The following is a 19463-nucleotide window of genomic DNA, read 5'->3' on the forward strand; positions in this document are numbered from 1 at the left end:
GGGACATTTACAGCAACGTACTTCCAATGCATTATAAAATAAACATGAAGGGCTTCATTTACTAACAGCAAAAATAAAGCATGAAACATCAAATTAATAACTAATACGGCAGCAGGACGTGATAATGTTTCATAAAAACTTCTTATGTAACCAGACGGAGCTGCTGATGTATAACTTTGAAAGAAAATGTGAGAGCAGCAGATGAAGAGGCAAAGCAGCACCACTGAAAAATAAAGTTAATTTAAAAAAATAAAGTTAACTTCTAAATGAGCTAGCACAGGTTTTTGGCTTCCTTGTTTCTGAGCGCCAACACTTAGCAGTTCAGAAATGCTAAAAGTTCAGAAATACTAAATCTGTCCCTTCAGTTCGCCGCAGGATGTGGAGATTTTTAGGTTTGTTGTTCTCACAAAGGTAGGTGAACATCAGATGCACACAAACTTGCTTTACAAGCATTTAAAGGGTAATTCACCCACAAAATTAATTTATTTTTGCTAATAAACTGCTAACATGGTTATCTTACAGTATTGTCTTCATATCCTGTAATTATTTTGATAAATTAGTGCATATATGTTGAATTCCTGCTTTGTGTCAGTGAAGCGAGGATAAATGGTGATCCTGCATTGTAATAATAATAATAATAATAATAATTGAATGTTAAATCAGTATTATGTCATAAAGTAAATTTTGACACTTTTAGCTTCTCGGTTTGTTGGACATTCATGCTAACTGCAGTTTTTCACTGTTGGCTAACACTGTTTTTGTCTTGAGCATAAATTAACATTTAAAATGTTGCTAGCGACCATTTGCACACCTATTTTTAACCTTTTTAATTACCGCCTCCTGAGAATATATTTAATATTTAAACAAGTTAACGTTTCTCCGTTCTCAGAGGATTACAGCCCTTGGCTGGTTTTATTTCACACAATGTAACTTTAGAGGCTTTGAAGTTTAATTGGTTTTGTAGTGAAATATAAACCCTCGCAGATAAAAACTTCTCACGGTCTGGATTATTTAAACATCAGACATATTTTAAGACACAGATCACGTCAAATCTGTTTATTCTCAGGTCCACGTCTGGAACATTTACAGGATTTTTCTAGAAAACTTCAGTCCAAAGTCCAGACTGGGGCGGCTCTGATTGGTCAGCAGGGACATGGCGTGCTGGCGCCCAGCTCCAGCGTCAGGCCTTTGCTCAGCAGGAAGGCTTCCTGTTTGGGTTCCCGCCCCAGGAACTTCCTCAGCATCTCTGAGGCGTCCTGGGAGCCGCCGGGCTGCAGGATGAACTTCCTGTAGTCCAGACCCACCTGGAGGGACCAATCAGGAGAGAGCAGCTCAGCATCAGACACGCCCCTCACACCTCAGGATCAGCTGACTGGACCAATCAGACAGAGGGGCAGGTAGGGGTGGGTAGGTGGGGGGTCTCACCTTGGGGTTCATGATGCCCTCCTGCTTGAAGCGTGCGTAGAACATGTCCATGGAGAACACCTCGCTCCACAGGTAGCCGTAGTACTGAGCGTCGTAGCCGCCCGCCAGGTGTCCGAAGGTGGCCGGCATGTTGGTTCCTGCAGGGTGGGGAGAGGTGTGAGTGATGTCACTGTGATGTCACGGTGATGTCACAGGCAAGGCACATTTATTAGTAACATACATTTTAGTACAGAGACAACGCAAAGTGCTTAAAATAGTCACTGAACGAGTCACTGAGCGGATCACTGAGCGAGTCGGACCCGATCACACCGTGCGTCACAGCATGTCAGCACCTCTACGTCATAACGCTGCCACAGCTTTTCCTTCCACTCAACTTTCCATTGATCTGCCTGTGGAGGCAGTCAGCGACTCACTGCAGCCCAGAAGCTCACGTTATTCTACGTTTATCAGCTGTGAGCCAGAATCACTGAGATGAACAGAAACTAACAGAGAAATGTAAATAAATCTTAATTAAACCAGCCTGGGTCAGTGAGGTGCTCCTGAACACGTTCTCTGCTCTCAGGCATGAAGGAACTCCTGCATAGTTTTGTGTCTTCACGTTTAATTTCAGCCGCTGCTTCAAATCTCAGACACCATTTAAAAAGTCAGAGAAAAAAATGTTAATTAAAGTTTAAAGAAAATGAGGAAAAACTGAAATGATCTGCAGAAACGCAACGAGTGAATCAACATCTTACAGCACAAGCGTCGTTCACAACATGTACCGCAGTTTAGACTATAAGGCCACTTAGAATCCTTAAATCTTCTCATAAAGTGATGCTGCGCCTTTTCTATGATCACCGTTGTGTTTACTGACTGATTCTATTTGGTACAATGACCTTAAAAATCTGTTAAAATGTGTAAATATGACAGATTAGCAACAAAGCCGCTCCACTCAGTGGATATTAGGAGCATTACGGTACACTGTGTCACTACCTGAGGACCCCTGAGCTGTCTACAGACTGCCTGACTGTAATGTCTAAACTAGCAGCCTGGAGAACATGCTAGCAGCAATAAACCTATTAAGTTAATTTAATATAAAACTTTATTTAATGTTAGAACCATCGTAGTCCAGCTACTCTGTCCTCCCACAGAGACGACAGAGAGCTGTGGACATGGAGGAGAGATGTTACACACTAGGAGGAATATTTACTGCTCCTACGGTTCTGCTGAGGACCCGCTGCTCCTGATGGGCCCATCAGGAGCAGCGGGTCCTCAGTAGAACATGGATGAAGTTCCTGTGAGGACAGAGGAACCCAGCGAGACCTTTTGACGCGGGGATCCCCAGGACCTCCTGGCAGAGGCGGCCGTACTCCTCTGCAGGGTCCAGCCCGGTTCTGGTGTGCAGGGCCTGGTCCACCTTGGCCAGAACGATCTGCCGCAGGTTGAAGAGACCTGCAGGCGGGTCAGACGTTAGAACCGGGTCGCTCAGAACCAGCCTGGCTCCTGCTGTGGAGCAGAACCGCTGCGGTAGGTACCGGTGTTGGCGAGCCGGGACTTGATGAGTTTGTCCAGCAGGTCTTCTGGGATGGGCTTTCCGGTTCTGTAGTGCTTGGACATCCTCTGCAGCGGCTCCTTCTCCCACACCCAGTTCTCCAGCATCTGAGACGGCGCCTCCACAAAGTCCCGCTCCACGTGCGTTCCGCTGAACATGGCGTAGTCCGCCTGCGACACAGCAGAACCGCCGTCAGGAAGCGGACCTCTGCGGCCTTACCGTGCACGGCGGCGGCGGCGGCGCCTCCAGCCCACCTGGGCGCAGAGCTGGTGCATGACGTGGCCGAACTCGTGGAAGTAGGTCTCCACCTCGTCGTGCTGCAGCAGCGACGGCGCGTCCGCCGTGGGCTTGCTGAAGTTGGCCACCATGGCCGCCACCGACATCTGGCGCGAGCCGTCGGGCAGCAGGCAGCCGGGCTGCAGGCCGAAGCAGGCGGCGTGGCCGTACTTCCCCTCCCTGTGGGACAAAGCTTCTGGTTCTGGTCACGGAACATCTCACCACCACACACCCAGCCTGAGGGACGCTGCAGAGGTTCTGGTTCTGACCTGGGGTGCAGGTCCAGGTAGAACTGGCCCACCACCTGCCCGCTGTCACGGTCCTTCACGCTGTACAGGGTGACGTCGGGGTGCCAGACGGACGCGCCGTCCACCAGCTGGAAGCTCAGGCCCAGCAGCTCCTGGTAGATGTCCAGCAGGCCGCGGGTCACCACCTCCATGGGGAAGAACTCCTTCAGCAGGTTCTGGTCCACGGCGTACTGGGTCTCCTCCACCTGAGGAGCAGCACAGCTGACAGGTTACAGCATCCTTCTTCTTCTTCTTCAGCAGCATCAGAGCGGCGCCACCATGTGGCGGACCGGACCTGGGTCATGAAGTAGCGCGTGTCCCAGGCGTGCAGCTGCCCGTCGAAGGGGAGGCCTCTCCTCTCACACTCCTTCTGCTTCAGCTGCAGGAGCACCGCCCGCTCCTCCTCGCCCAGAGGCTTCAGCTTCCGGGCCAGCTCCTCTGGAACGCAGAGCAGAGGAGTCGGGTCAGAAGAGTCGGATCAGAGGAGTCGGGTCAGGAGGAGTCGGGTCAGGAGGAGTCGGGTCAGGAGGAGTCGGGTCAGGAGGAGTCGGGTGAAAGGAGTCGGGTGAAAGGAGCCGGGTCAAAGGAGCCGGGTCAAAGGAGTCGGGTCAAAGGAGTCGGGTCAAAGGAGTCGGGTCAGGTTCTGTATCAGACACTAGCAGAAAACGGACCTGATTAGGATTAATAACAAATAAAACTCTTATTTTCTTTAATTACCAGTAAAACTGGTCCAAACCGGTTTCTACGCCGATCTAAACCGGTCTGAAGAGGTAAGGGAACGGAAAGGCCATGTGGTCTATGTTCTGAGGGGCGGTCTATGTTCTGGTCTAGGTTCTGAGGGGCGGTCTATGTTATGGTCTATGTTCTGATGGGCGGTCTATGTTCTGGTCTAGGTTCTGATGGGCGGTCTATGTTCTGGTCTAGGTTCTGAGGGGCGGTCTATGTTCTGGTCCAGGTTCTGAGGGACGGGTTGAGAGGAGCCGGTACCGCTCACCTCCCTGTGGTTCCTGTGGTTCTGAGGTTCTGAGGACTCACCCAGGAAGCCGGCCACCTTCTTGCCGGACTTGGCCATGTTCATCTCCAGGACGAAGTCGGCGTGCGTGCTGAAGCCCAGCAGGGAGCTCTTCTGAGCCCGGAGCTTCACCAGCTCCTTCAGGATCCCCGAGTTCTCCTGGAGACACACGGATCAGAACCGCTCAGGCTCCAGAACCGGGAGGCGCTGTGAGGAGCTCACCTGCTGGCAGCGGGAGTTGAAGGCCTCCTCCAGCTTCCTGCGGGTTTCTGGGACGAAGCACTTCTTCATGGTGGGGAAGTAGTGAGGGTACTTCAGCGTGATCTTCAGCTGCTCGCCGTCCTTCTCCAGCGAGCCCAGGAAGTCCTCTGGAAGGCCTCCTGTTCACCCGCCGGGTCAGAACCAGAGCTGAAACCTTTCTGCATGCATGGCAGGAAGAACGGGACGGCGGTTCTGGTGGTTCTGGTGGACTCACCCAGCTGGTCTCTGGTGAAGGACAGGCTGGTGGTGTCCTCGTTCAGGTTCTTGTTGAAGTCGATGCAGAGGTTGCTCAGCTGCTTCTTGATGCTCTTCACCTCCTGCCTCACACAACAGCAACGGCCCGTTAGAGTTCTGAGGAACCGGACCCGGGCTTAGGTCCGCACAGACCCGTCTCCCTAGTCAGAACCAGAACAACCGGACCTGGAGACAGTGAGCGGCAAGATCTGGTTCATCTGAACCGGGTCCAGGCGGTTCTTTTGGGAAACAAACATTCTGCGAGTCCAGGGGGTCGGACACCTTTACCACTCGGAACCATTTGGACCCGTTTCACACAGTAAAGAAAAGCCGGGAGCCACAAAACCCTTTATAAATTTAAATTTGCCTTTGTGCTGCATAAACTACGCTGAACACGTATGACATCACTGATGACATCACGTATGACATCAGTGGACTGCAGAGAACAGAAACATTTCTGACTGCAACATTTTTAACTGAAAAGTCGTGTTGAAGGTTATGTTGTCTGTAACTTTATTGCTATTTAATTCAAATGATGTTTTAATTTTATTTCCATAACCCTCGTTATGATGGTTTAGTTTTGTGTTTTTTGCATTAACCCGGCTGGGAAACCGCTGTTTTAAATAATAAATATTAAAATATTAAAATGTTACAAGATTGGCATAATCTTAAAAGAATTACATTTTGTAAATGAACAAACTTAAAATACATTTTAATTAAATACTCATTAATTATTTCAAAAGCTGAGGCGCATCAGAGGAACCAGGGACCCGTGAGCTGGTCCAACAGAACCCGGATGTGAAAGGTTCTAGATAGAAGCCTGTGGACCAGAACCAGGGATGGAGGTTCTTTAGCATCACATTAACCTGACTAAACCATCACATGTTCCCCAGAACCTGAGCAGAACCTCGGGCGGTCCAAACGCTGATTCAGGTCAGACTAAAGGGTGAAAACAGGGAACAGCGCCACCTGCTGGGTCTCCGTGGGCAGGTGCAGCCCGTTGCGGCGGCCCAACTGGATCAGCCGCTCCATGTAGCGCCGGGCCTCCGGAGCCATGCCCTCAGCGTCCGTCTTCTTCTGCAGAGAGGAACAGAAACACTGAACCAGAACCAGAACCTACCACTGATCCAGACGGACCGGATGCGGTCCAAAGCGTGAGCTGCGTGCTGATTGGTCGGCTCACCTGCAGGGCCACCACCCTCTGGTAGACGTCCTCCCTCATGCTCATCTCCACGTCGAACTCAGACAGACGCTTGTCGGCCTCGGTGCTCGCCGCGCGCACCTCCTTGCAGGGAGACACGTGCTGAGGGAAGTCCAGCATGTTCCTCTGGACTGAGAAAGAGGGCGGAGTCACGTCAGAGGGGGCGGGGCCAGAGACATCAGACAAAACACTGGAGGGCGCTCTGGCATCTCCGCCTCAAGGGTTTTAAGCCAAAGCTGCTATTCACGGGTTCTACAACGGTTCTGACCCAACATCAGGGAAACCCGACCGGTTCTGGTCCGAGGTCGTTCATTTTACCCATAAGGGCAGTTTTTAACGTGACTTTAACGGGTTAGAGTGAAAATACTCAGATTAATGAAGCTGGACTCGGTTCTGCAGAACCTGAAGCTCATTTCTTCTTATTATTATTTCCAATAATTAACAAGTAATAGACGGACTTGGACCTGATAGGAACCGTCCACAGGGAACCTGAACTGGACCTGAACTGGACCTGAATGCTCCATGCAGCAGATTTAGATCTGTAGTCCAGCAGGAAGCAGCGAGGCGCCGCTCAGTTTGGGTCAGAAGACGAACTGCAGCTGCAACTTAAACGGCTCCAGGTTCAGAACCAGAAGACAAGAATGGGTCCAAACATGATTACGTCAGCCTTGTTCTCCAGAGACGGGTCATGGTTCTGGTTTTAGGGCGAGGCTGCTGTGAAATTCAGGACAGCCGTTTACAGAACCAGCCGGTCCCGTTCGTCACCAGCTGATCTGATCCGGTCCGATTCAGATAAACTGAAACCGTCTGGGCTGACTGGACCTTAGAACTCTCTGCAGGTTCTGCTCTTTTCCTTCAGCAAACTGGACCAAAAATGACTTTTTAATTTAAAATAGTTGAAGATTAACAGATTCATAATTCAAAAATGAAATTATTTCAATTGATGCTGTCAGTGAAGGTGTGAAATGTTTTTGCTTCTTAAACTGCTGCTGATTGGCAGCCAATCAGGAGGCTGCAGCCAACCAGCAGCCAATCATGAGCCAGCAGCCAACCAGCAGCCAATCAGGAGCCAGCAGCCAACCAGCAGCCAATCAGGAGCCAGCAGGCGTAGAACAAAGCTGCCGCTGCCTCAGCAGCTTTGTCTCTAAACTGCTGACGGGATTTGAACCGTCGACACAGACGATTGTGCTGATTCAGCGCCACGCCGGGACACAAAGGATGAGAAGTCCGGCTGCTACTGGACCAGCAGAACCGGTCGGTCCATTCTAGGTTCTGAGGTAAGCCTGCAGCCCAGAACCTTTTCCTGGTGCCATGAGGTCCGATCTTCAGTCCCACTAACAGGCTCCTTCTGAGCTGATGAGATCAATCAGAACCGGCCCGTTCACGGTGCGACTGCAGCACCCAGTACGTGGTCCAAACACGCAGAGAACGCTGGTTCTGCTGCTCCGATCACGGGTCAGAACCTTCAGGTTTAGCTGACCCTGTTTGTTAGAGTCCGATGAAAACCGGACCTCAGATCTCAGCAGGTCCAACCTCATGAAGCAGAACCGTGACGGAGCAGCAGAACTTCCTGCAGCAGCTTCATTAAAGCATCAGAGGACGGGTTCTGGCAAACCCGGGTCTGGTTTGGACCTGCTGGAAGTCGTCTGACTTTCCTCTTTGGACCGATACTCCAGAAGGTTCTGGTCCGGAACATCGGCCCGACGATCAGAATCAAAGCTAAACCCGTTGAAGCTGACCCGAGGCCCGTCTGGAGGTTCTGCTGCTTTACGGTCCGGACCCACCTGTGTAGTCCACCTCCACGTCCGCCAGCGCCTTCAGCGTGTTCTCCACGGTGACGGCGTCCGGGTCCAGCGCGCCCACGCCGTCGTACACCTTCTTGGTTCTGCCCATGAGCTCGTCGGTCAGCTGCCGGATCCGCTCGGGGCTCAGGTCCCAGCGCAGCCGGTTCTGGGCGCAGACCGGTACCGGGCTGCCAAACACCACTTCACCTGGACAGAGACGGGTCAGGATGAAGGACAGCCAGCGCCGAGGAAAAGTATTCACACCCCTACAGACGTCGGATCAGACGGTACCATCAGAACCAGAACCGCAGAACGTTCTGGTCTTTACCGGCTGCTGAAGATTTCCTGATTTTCAGAAGTGGAGTTTGGTATTAAAAGTTTTACAGTTTATGAAGCCATTTATAAAGACATTTATAAATGACTAATAAATGTCTAGTCAACATAAAAATAAAGACTTATTAAAATAATCGTTAGATTTCAGCCATAATCTAAACATTATTTCAGATTTGAAATTATCTCTAATTTATTTACAGTTTATGTATTAATGGTCATCAGTGTTCAGTTAATGATATGAATAATTAATTTTACAGGTATGAACATTGAATTAGGCTTTAGCTAAACTGTACTCTCGGTTACGGAAGCCTGGTCGGATCATATCAGTAAGGCTCGTATTTTCTGTTGAGTAACATTTATTGTTTATCAGTTAGACAAAGATTAAATTCATTAGTAAGCGAAAAACACGAAGCTTAAGATCTTAAATATTAAAGCTTTAGTAATATTTAATAATATTTACTCATTTAGTCCGAGGCTGTCTCTGATCAATAAGCGAACAGGTGGCCAGATAACCAGTCAGCTAGCTCATCTGTTAGCAACATGCTACATCTTTCTACCTGCAGTAACACCGCGTGACCGGAAACAGTTTCACCTGTGATAACCCGCTTTACCCGGTCCCGAACAGCCCACCGTGTAACCAGCGGGCTGCAGGTGAGCCCAGAGCACCTGTGCCAGGTGTCAGCGGCAGGCTAACTGTTAGCAGCATGCTAACCGCCAGCTAGCTCCCGCCGTCAGACGCGAAGACGCGGAAGTCCCGCAGAAAAGCGGGAGTTTCCCCGCAACGCGCTGCTGGCGCGGCGGCAGCGGCCCGCAGAACCTCACCTGTCGGCCCCATGGTTCCCAGAGAAAGTCCGAGGTTCGGTGCGGTTCGCGTGGCTCTGGCGGCAGGTTCGGCGGATCGGGATTAAAGAGGATGGCGTCATTTCCGCTCAACGTTTCAAAATAAAAGCGGCTGACCTTTAGAGCGAGGTTTCCTGTTTTCTTCACAGCAAAGAAGCTGCGCTGAAAAATCAGAGTGACAATTAACATAACAGAACCAGATCCTTTAGGTTTTAGGTCATTTTAAAAATGGAAATAAGTTTATGGTTTATAAAAAGCTGTTAAAGTTGATAAAACAGGGATCCAGGGATCACTTAATATTAATCTCAGTCTGACACCGGTTCTGATCCAGAACACAGGAAGGTTCCTCCTGGGTCTATGAGTTTAGAACTTTATTGCCCCTCTTGGGTAAAATCAGACAAGAAGTGAATCAAGATGCAAAGAACATCTAAACACACATTAAAGGAACAAATAAGGAAAGAGACACGATCCAAATTTAATCACCTGTGGTTAATATGACATATTAATATTATGGCATATTTCACCGTCCTGTCCACCATCTGTGGGACATTCCTCACATAATGGGAAAAATAACATCGTCTGTCATTCCCTTAAATAAACTCACTAGACATGATTCCCTCTCTTTAAAACCACCTTTCATCATTTAGACATTAATGCATCCTCCACATTAGACAATAAATCCCACTTCTTAAATGTTCTCCCCAGAAAACCTCTGAAGGTTTCTGCTTCCCAAAATAATCCGTTTGGCTGCTAATGAGCTGAGATGTTTGCTGATGGTGGGAACAGCGGGCCTGGAGTGGTTCTGAGGCGGATCTCCTGACCAGGGGAGATGAAGCTGGACCTCCTTGAGAAGAACCTGTGGACCTGGATGAAGGTCTGGATCAGAACACCTCCAGATCTCCAGATCTCCGTCTAAGGAGGATGAGCCACCATCAAGTTTGGTCTCCAGAACCATCAGATGTTTGGGAACGAATCCTAACTACGGTTCGTAAAGTTACAAAGGTGAAAATAAACAGCAATATTTGGGGTCATATAACATAATTATATTATCAGTATCATATTTTCACCATACATTCATAAATGTCACAGTTTACAAAGTAGAAACTGCTGGCGAGGCTGAAGCGCTTCTTTCACCATCGATCCTTTCTGTCAGCAGCATCTTTTTAACGACCCGGCTTTTATTTTGGTAGTTCACTTCCGCTTTCGGCAAGGGGTTTGCATATTAGCTAAATATTAGATCCAAATTTTATGTTTACACACGAGTTAAATATTTTCCTTGCAAATATAATATATAGTTTGGAAATTGAGAAAAAAAATAGTTCGGAAAGAAAATATTTAATTTGGAACAAAATTTTTACTGCAAATAATATTTTTCATTTGGAAAAATAAATCGTTTGGAAACTAAATATTCAGTATGCTCATTAAATATTTAGTTTGGAACTGTGGCCTTAATAAATGTATAAATGGCATGGAGAAAAAAGACCCCCCCCCCCCCCCCCCCCACCTCCTTTTCTTATTTTTTGTCTTCTGACGGACTAATGACCCAAAATACAGCTTTTAATGTTTTACTGGGTATCTTTACAAACGGAACCGCAGACAGAACCGGCCTCTAAGTTCGGCCATTTTTCAAAGGTCTCAGCGCAAAACAGCAGAGATGATAAAGGCTTTATTTTATTTTTTATTTTATTTATTTTAGCACATAGAAGACAAACTCTCAGATTACAGGTTCTGTTGAGGTTCTGGTTCTGCAGAACATTCATAAGTGGGCAGATCCATGCTTTGAAGAAACGGTTCTGAACAGATGTCCACTCTCTTCTATCGCTACAGGAACTGGGTTTGGCGTCTTTCCAGCCTGCTGCCCCCTAGCTGCAGGTGAGCGGAACTGCAGCTAGGAGGCGAACCTGAAGCTGCGCCTCTGTTCTGGAAAGCTGAGCGTATAGAAACAATGACTGACACTAATGCACAGCTACAGATTAAATACGAGCAAATAAATAAACAACTTATTTCTCTGCTGCATTAAAAACTGCTATGAGCAACAGCACCTCCAGAAGTATTCACCCCCCCCATGGTGTTTTACCTGTTTTGTTTCAGTGCAACCTGTAATTGAAAAGTTTTTAATCTTCTGTATATCTATCGATCTATCTATCGATAGATCGATAGATCGATAGATAGATAGTCATGGCCAAAAGTATTGAGAATGATTCAAATGTTAATATTTACAAAGTCTACTGCTTCAGTTTTTATAACGGAAATTTGCATATACTCTAGAATGTTATAAAGAGTGATCAGCGTAACAGCAATTAATTGCAACGTCAATATTTGCCTAGAAAATGAACTTTATCCCCCGAAACACATTCAACGTCATTGCAGCCCTGCCTTAAAGGAGCAGCTAACATGGTTCCAGTGATTGCTCCATTAACACAGGTGTGGGTGATGATGAGGACAGGGCTGGAGATCCATCTGTCATGATTAAGGAAGAATGACACCACTGGACACTTTAAAAAGAGGCTGGTGCTTGGCATCATTGTTTCTCTGCTGTGAACCGTGGTTATCTCTAAAGAAACACGTGCAGTCATCATTGCACTGCACAAAAATGGCCTAACAGGAAAGAGAATGGCAGCTAGAAAGATTGCACCTCAGTCAGCAATCTATGGCATCATCAAGAACTTCAAGGAGAGAGATTCCATTGTTGCCAAAAAGGCTCCAGGGCGCCCAAGAAAGACCAGCAAGCGCCAGGACCGTCTCTTAAAAGTGTTTCAGCTGTGGGATCGGGCTACCACCAGTGCAGAGCTTGCTCAGGAATGGCAGCAGGCAGGTGTGAGTGCATCTGCACGCACTGTGAGGCGGAGACTCTTGGAGCAAGGCCTGGTCTGAAGGAGGGCAGCAAAGAAGCCACTTCTCTCCAGGAAAAACATCAGGGACAGACTGATATTCTGCAGAAGCTACAGGGAGCGGACTGCTGAGGACTGGGCTAGAGTCATTTTCTCTGATCAATCCCCTTTCCCATTGATTGGGACATCTGGAAAACAGCTTGTAGGGAGAAGACGAGGTGAGCGCTACCAGCAGTCTGGTCTCATGCCGACTGTAAAGCATCCTGAAACCATTCATGTGTGACGTTGCTTCTCAGCCAAGGGAGTGGGCTCTCTCACAGTCTGACCTAAAAACACAGCCATGAATAAAGAATGGTACCAGAATGTCCTCCCAGAGCAACTTCTCCCAACCGTCCAGGAGCAGTTTGGTGATGAACAATGCCTTTTCCAGCATGATGGAGCACCTTGCCATAAAGCAAAGCTGATATCTAACTGGCTCAGGGAACAAAACATAGATTTTGGTTCCATGGCCTGGAAACTCCCCTGATCTTAATCCCATTGAAAACTTGTGGTCAATCATCAAGAGACGGATGGAAAAAGGAAAACTTAGGAATTCTGACAAAATGCAAGCATTGATTGTGGAAGAATGAACTGCTATCAGTCAGGATTTGGTCCAGAAGTTGATTGAGAGCATGCCAGGGAGAATTGCAGAGGTCCTGAAGAAGAGGGCTCAACACTGCAAATATTGACTTGCTGCACTAATTTATTCTGTCATTAAAAGCTTTTGTTACTCATAATATGATTGCAATTGTATTTATGTACGTATGTGATGACATCTGACTTACACACATGAAAACCAGAGGGCAGCAGATCATGTGAAAATATAATATTTGTGTCATTCTCAATACTTTTGGCCATAACTGTATATATGAAGTATGACAATACAGTTTAATAAGGTTCAGTTATAATTTATTATAAGTAACAATAATATAGTATACCTGCAGGTGCCGAGGTAACGGCTGCTGAGCTTTCTGAAGCCGAAAAGCCAGAAATGACTCTGATGTCCACTAAGCAGCTTTGAAACGGGACTCTGATATTAACTGAGCTGTATCAGATGGAGGGTTATTGGATTAAACATTAAATAACAGAAGTATTTAATTGCACCCTAAAATATTGCTTGTGCAAATTGTCAGAGATCTGGGTCTTTGCAACAGCAAACATGCTTAAATGAGAGGGAACCGGACTTATGCTCAGTTTATCTGAAAACGCTGCAACACCTGTCCAGGTGTGAGCCACCAGGTTCAACAGAGACTGCTGGTCCAAACGATTTCACAAAGAAATGCGCAGAAGTCCGTTTGCCTCTGATTTAAGCCTGTTTGCCCTCAAATAATCCGTTTTAAACTCAGGTTGGGAGGAAACAGAACATTAAAAGTACCAGGGGTGTGAATACTTTGGCAGGCCAGGTAGATTACCCAGGATGCCATAGTGAGACAGGTCAGCCAGATGGGCTACAGATGTACTGTAGTACATCTGGGTTGATTGTGTTTACATTTCAAACGTTAGAAATGCAGTTTATTTAAATCAATGTCATGATTTACCTTTAAACAGTAAATAAGCCACTAAGAGGCCCTGAAACGTTAAGCAGGATAAAATCCTACATCTTTAAGCCAAACTATCATCAGATTTACTGAAGCACTGTTTGCCTTTTATCCACTAAGCTGTTCAGAAGTCCAGCTGGGCAGCAGTTTCAGCCCTGTGGAGGCCCCGGCGTGTCGGCCTGAAGCTCCTCCTCGCCGTGGGCCCTCATGTGGGCGGCCATCTTGCTCCTCTGGGTGAAGCTCTCCCGGCAGACGCCACAGGAGTACGGTTTCTCCCCCGTGTGCGTCACCATGTGAGCCGTCAGCGTGCGGTTCTCAGAGAAACTCCTCCCACAGACGCAGCAGGAGTACGGCTTCTCGCCCGTGTGCGTCCTGGCGTGGGCGGCCAGGTTGCGCTTGTCGGTGAAGGCCTTGTTGCAGGTGCCGCAGGAGTACGGCCTCTCGCCCGTGTGCGTTCTGATGTGGGCCGTTAGACTGCGGTTTTCGCTGAAACTCTTTCCACACATCTTACAGGAGTACGGCTTCTCCCCGGTGTGCGTTCTCATGTGGGTGGTTAGGTGGCAGCTCCGAGCGAAGCTCCTGGCGCAGACCTTACAGGTGTAAGGCTTCTCACCTGTGTGGATTCTGATGTGCACCAACAGCTCATCGCTCCTGATGAAACCTTTGCCGCACACCTTGCAGGTAAAGGGCCTCTCGCCCGTGTGGGTCCGCCTGTGAGCCGACAGGCCGCCACTCTGGCTGAAACATTTCCCGCAGACGTTGCACAGGTAGGGCTTCTCTCCTGTGTGGGTTCTGGTGTGGATGGTTAGATGGCCGCTGGAGGTGAAGCTCTTTCCACAGGTGTTACAGGTGAAAGGCTTCTCACCTGCGTGGATCCTCATGTGGAAGGTGAGGTTGCTGCGCTGGCTGAAGCGCTTGCTGCAGATTTGGCAGGCGTAGGGCTTCTGTCCGGTGTGGGTGCGGAGGTGCACCAGCAGGTTGTCGTACTTGAAGAACGTTTTGCCGCAGACCTGACAGGAGAACGGTCTCTCGCCGGAGTGGATCCGCCGATGAGCCCGCATGTTGTAGCTCTGAGTGAAGCTCTTCCCACAGACGTCACACTGAACGCACTTTCTATCCGGGTCGGTGTCAGAAGCTGCAGACGTTCCTACGCCGTCACCGTTCTTCTTGGTCTCCAGCTCTTCTTCATCACCTCCTTCTTGCTCCTCCGCTTCTGGAGAGTTCTGAGACCGGTTCTGGGATCGGTTCTGAGACTGGAGACAGAGCTGGCTTGGTTCTGGTTCATCGTGGTCAGTGAGAGTCACAGAGAAGGCGTCGGCCTCCTCCTCCTCCTCCTTCAGCACCAGCTTCTCTTCATCCTCACTGATGCACACCTCTACATACTCATCTTTGTTCAGCTCAGGTTCTGATTCCTCCCGTTCCTCTTTGATCTGTGGAAGTTCTGGTTCCTCCTGGTCCAGACTGGAGCTCCTCTGGTCATCTAGAACCTCCCTGTCACTACAGACGGAGCTCTGTGGGAGAACTGGCAGGAGAAGGAGACAAGAAAAGGTCTGATGAGAAGAAGGCTTGATCAGAAAACCTTCAGCTGTAAAACAAGGAAACAATCAGCCTTTAGATTTCCTGGAAGTGAGCTGCAGGTGCCGAGGAAGAAGCAAACGATGATCCAGAGTTTTGGACGTTTTCAGGCAGCAGCAGGACTTGGACCATGGCTGGAGGTCCTGCCTGTAGAGGACGGCTTCTAAACGCATCCTTAAAGACCCGGAAGGTTTCACATCCAGAGGAAATAGTTTCCTCATCCTTTGGTGTCCCTGACCAGTTCAACACGTTGGCCCAAATATGCAGTCATTGTCCTATTAATTTAAAAATGGCTGCTTGTTATACGACATAATTACTTAGTATAGTATATTTGTTATATTTTTTGTTATATTTTTCACCCATGGAGGTCGCCATTTTTTTCACCTGCAATGCATGCTGGGTTGATGATGTGGGGAGGTCCAACTGGACTGGAACCCACAGAGTAAACACAGGAATGTTAATATTACCAAGTTACTTTTCATCGTATTGTTTGACTGGTGTAAATTTAGTCCGCTGTAATTTAAAAACAAAAAAACAACAGAAAAAATTAGTGCTTTTAGTCTGACTCATTTAAGACGAAGAAGAAGCATGTGCGTCATCTACTCGGGAACTAAAATGGCAAATTTACAAAAATGGATCAAGTTTTACTTTATGCTCACTAGTATCCACCTTATTTTCAATGGAAATACGGAGACAGTGAGTGATGGTTTTTCGTGCGAGACTTCCGATGCGTCACTGTCTCCGTATTTCCATTGAAAATAAGGTGGATACTAGTGAGCATAAAGGAAAACTTGATCCATTTCTGTAAATTTGCCATTTTAGTTCCCGAGTAGATGACGCACATGCTTCTTCTTCGTCTTAAATGAGTCAGACTAAAAGCATGCTATCGCCACCATCTGGATAAGTTATCACTTTTTTCAAAGATAATTATCATGTTTATACAAGATAATTATCAAGTTTTTACAAGATAATTATCACATTTATACAAGATAATTATCACGTTTATACAAGATAATTATCACATTTATACACGATAATTATCACGTTTTTCCAAGATAATTATCATGTTTATACAAGATAATTATCACGTTTATACATGATAATTATCACGTTTATACAAGATAATTATCACGTTTATACAAGATAATTATCACGTTTATACACGATAATTATCACATTTATACAAGATAATTATCACGTTTATACAAGATAATTATCACATTTATACAAGATAATTATCACGTTTATGCAAGATAATTATCACGTTTATACACGATAATTATCACATTTATACAAGATAATTATCACGTTTATACAAGATAATTATCACGTTTATACACCATAATTATCACATTTATACAAGATAATTATCACGTTTATACATGATAATTATCACGTTTATACACGATAATTATCACATTTATACAAGATAATTATCACGTTTATACAAGATAATTATCACGTTTATACACCATAATTATCACATTTATACAAGATAATTATCACGTTTATACATGATAATTATCACGTTTATACACGATAATTATCACATTTATACAAGATAATTATCACGTTTATACACGATAATTATCACGTTTATACAAGATAATTATCACGTTTATACAAGATAATTATCACGTTTATACAAGATAATTATCCTGTTTATACACGATAATTATCACGTTTATACACGATAATTATCACGTTTATACACGATAATTATCACATTTATACAAGATAATTATCACGTTTATACAAGATAATTATCCTGTTTATACACGATAATTATCACGTTTATACAAGATAATTATCACGTTTTTACAAGATAATTATCACGTTTATACAAGATAATTATCACGTTTATGCAAGATAATTATCACGTTTATACACCATAATTATCACATTTATACAAGATAATTATCACGTTTATACACGATAATTATCACGTTTATACACGATAATTATCACATTTATACAAGATAATTATCACGTTTATACACGATAATTATCACGTTTATACAAGATAATTATCACGTTTATACAAGATAATTATCACGTTTATACAAGATAATTATCCTGTTTATACACGATAATTATCACGTTTATACACGATAATTATCACGTTTATACACGATAATTATCAGATTTATACAAGATAATTATCAAGTTTTTACAAGATAATTATCACGTTTATACATGATAATTATCACGTTTATACAAGATAATTATCACATTTATACAAGATAATTATCACGTTTTTACAAGATAATTATCACGTTTATACAAGATTATTATAACGTTTATACAAGATAATTATCACATTTATACAAGATAATTATCATGTTTTTACAAGATAATTATCACATTTATACAAGATAATTATCACGTTTTTACAAGATAAGTAGCAAAAAAATTATTTCCTCCTGTGGCGGCATTACGCTTCCATAAATGTCAGTTTTTAGTCTTGTGTGAAATAAATTTCGAAATAAATGGGACTTATGGTCCGTTGCGACTTATATATGTTTTTTTCCTCTTTATGACACATTAATGTGATTTATATTCCGGAGCGATTTATAATCTGAAAAATACGGTATTGTTATTACATTACATCAATTTAAACGTGCTCTGGTGCAAACTGAAAAGGTTAAATATTGCTCATTGATGTTTTGGCAGGACGTAGCTAGCGCTAGGACCCAGTATACGTCATATACCCAGAATGCATTGCAGCGTAAACAACATGGTGACGTCCGTGTAACGATATTTTATTTAAATTTCTAAAAACTAAACAGCTTACAGTATTTTTATTGCATTATTTTTACATCTAAAATAGATATTTCTTAAATAAAGTCCATTCATGGATCCGTTTAAAGACCCAGAAAGTTTCATACTGAGAGGAAATGGAACCAATAAAAGTTTAATTTAAACCAACAAAACATCCATCTAAACACTCCATGTGATAAACGATGCACTGCTGGGCTCCACCTCTACAGTCTTAGTATTTTTCACCATTTATCTCGTTTTATCTTGTCGTTTAGCTTGTTTCTGCACATTTGTGCTGTTTTAAGGGTCGTTTTGTTGCACAGATTCAGAACAAAGCTGTCTGGTTATTGCACGTTTCCTGAAACATGGCAACTAAATCAGGTCCAGATGTGGATCTGATGGGGGAACCTGGATGGAATTGAAGATGTTAGACCTAAAATTACAGTGAATGTGTAAAAAAGATCATGTTGTCTTGGTTATCTGGTGCTGATTTAATTAACGTGGAGTCAGGAAGCACCATGTTGGGCCCACTGGTTCTGGGCTGCTTCACACCGGGCCCAATGTCTCCTATAAATGGATGTTTTTCTGTTATTGCAGCTTGCAGAACCTCTGGAGGTAATAAACCCAGAACCTCCTGGGCCGGCCAAACCTGGCTGTAGTCACGAAGTTCTGATGTTCTGCTTCGCTGTTTTATCACCAAATTCATTCAGTTCCTGACATCAACTTAGTTGGGCTTATTGCTGAAGACTTGACCCAACAGAACCGGGTCTGAAGAGGAGCAGAATCTTTCAGTCGTGATCTAAAATCAATGGATCCGATCAGTGAGCTCAAGTTGGTTCAGAAAGGTCCAGATCCTATTAAAAGCTTGTCTTGTTTTCAAAAAGCAGAACCTGGTGATTCTGAAAATGTGTCCCGGTTCCGTGGCTCGGAGCAGAATATTCTGTTTTAATGAATATTCTGGATTTGGAGGATAACAGTCATGATTTGATCCAGAAGGAGAGGAAGAGCCAGAACCTTTCTGAACCTGCGCTAACAGCAGGAGCCTGAGCTCAGCCAGACGCTCGGCCCGGACCTACCTGCGGGGTTCTGGTGGGTTCGGGCTCTCCAGGTGAGGTCCAGCAGTCTGCGCTGACGGTCCATCTCCTCCTCGAAGCGGACGATGGTTCTTTCCAGCTGGGAGCAGATTTCCTCCGCAGCAGCAGTTAGTCTCTCTCTGATAAACTCTCTCAGAGGCTCCACGGAACACATTGTTGCTGCGCAGACTCACACACTCACACACACACCGACCACACAAGCTAACCAAGCTAACAGCTAAGCTAACCATGCTAACGGCTAAGCTAACAATGCTAACCATAGACATATGTCTGTGATGCTAACGGCCACAGCTTCTTCTGACGCGGAGCAGCGGTGAGGCGCGTCACTGCCTCCTGCTGGACAGCAGTGAGAACGTTCCCAGGTTTCCTGTAGGTTTTACTAGCGGACTCAGATCAGAGCCGCTGGGTTTGATGCAGGAGAACCAGGAGAACCGGGGGAACC

General features: G+C 45.7%; 2 protein-coding genes across 2 annotated transcripts; both read right to left on the reverse strand.

The window, feature by feature from the left end:
- Window positions 1-1041: 1041 nt before the first annotated feature.
- Window positions 1042-9294, reverse strand: thop1 (thimet oligopeptidase 1). The gene is made up of 14 exons (XM_036131867.1): window positions 9167-9294; window positions 8012-8218; window positions 6210-6358; window positions 5996-6103; window positions 5007-5109; window positions 4754-4911; window positions 4555-4690; window positions 3815-3957; window positions 3502-3725; window positions 3211-3412; window positions 2940-3126; window positions 2728-2856; window positions 1426-1562; window positions 1042-1304 (listed from the first exon to the last, which is right to left on the reverse strand). Exons 1-14 carry the CDS (start codon window positions 9177-9179, stop codon window positions 1143-1145), a joined length of 2058 nt encoding a protein of 685 aa, XP_035987760.1. The 5' UTR covers window positions 9180-9294; the 3' UTR covers window positions 1042-1142.
- Window positions 9295-12839: 3545 nt separating this feature from the next.
- LOC105933362 (zinc finger protein OZF) lies at window positions 12840-19255 on the reverse strand. The gene is made up of 2 exons (XM_036131927.1): window positions 19004-19255; window positions 12840-15114 (listed from the first exon to the last, which is right to left on the reverse strand). Exons 1-2 carry the CDS (start codon window positions 19173-19175, stop codon window positions 13742-13744), a joined length of 1545 nt encoding a protein of 514 aa, XP_035987820.1. The 5' UTR covers window positions 19176-19255; the 3' UTR covers window positions 12840-13741.
- Window positions 19256-19463: the final 208 nt, after the last annotated feature.

The sequence above is a fragment of the Fundulus heteroclitus genome, unplaced genomic scaffold, assembly GCF_011125445.2.
Source record: "Fundulus heteroclitus isolate FHET01 unplaced genomic scaffold, MU-UCD_Fhet_4.1 scaffold_46, whole genome shotgun sequence".
Taxonomy (NCBI): Eukaryota; Metazoa; Chordata; class Actinopteri; order Cyprinodontiformes; family Fundulidae; genus Fundulus; species Fundulus heteroclitus.

Excerpts from the sequence above, each read along its gene's own strand:
- thop1 (XM_036131867.1), bottom strand. Across the intron at positions 5,110-5,995 it reads TGCCCACGGAGACCCAGCAG|GAGGTGAAGAGCATCAAGAA; the intron begins GTGGCGCTGTTC and ends TGTGTGAGGCAG. Across the intron at positions 1,305-1,425 it reads AGGGCATCATGAACCCCAAG|GTGGGTCTGGACTACAGGAA; the intron begins GTGAGACCCCCC and ends TGGTCCCTCCAG.
- LOC105933362 (XM_036131927.1), bottom strand. The coding sequence starts at position 19,175 with ATGTGTTCCGTGGAGCCTCTGAGAGAGTTTATCAGAGAGAGACTAACT. Across the intron at positions 15,115-19,003 it reads AACCCACCAGAACCCCGCAG|TTCTCCCACAGAGCTCCGTC; the intron begins GTAGGTCCGGGC and ends TTCTCCTGCCAG.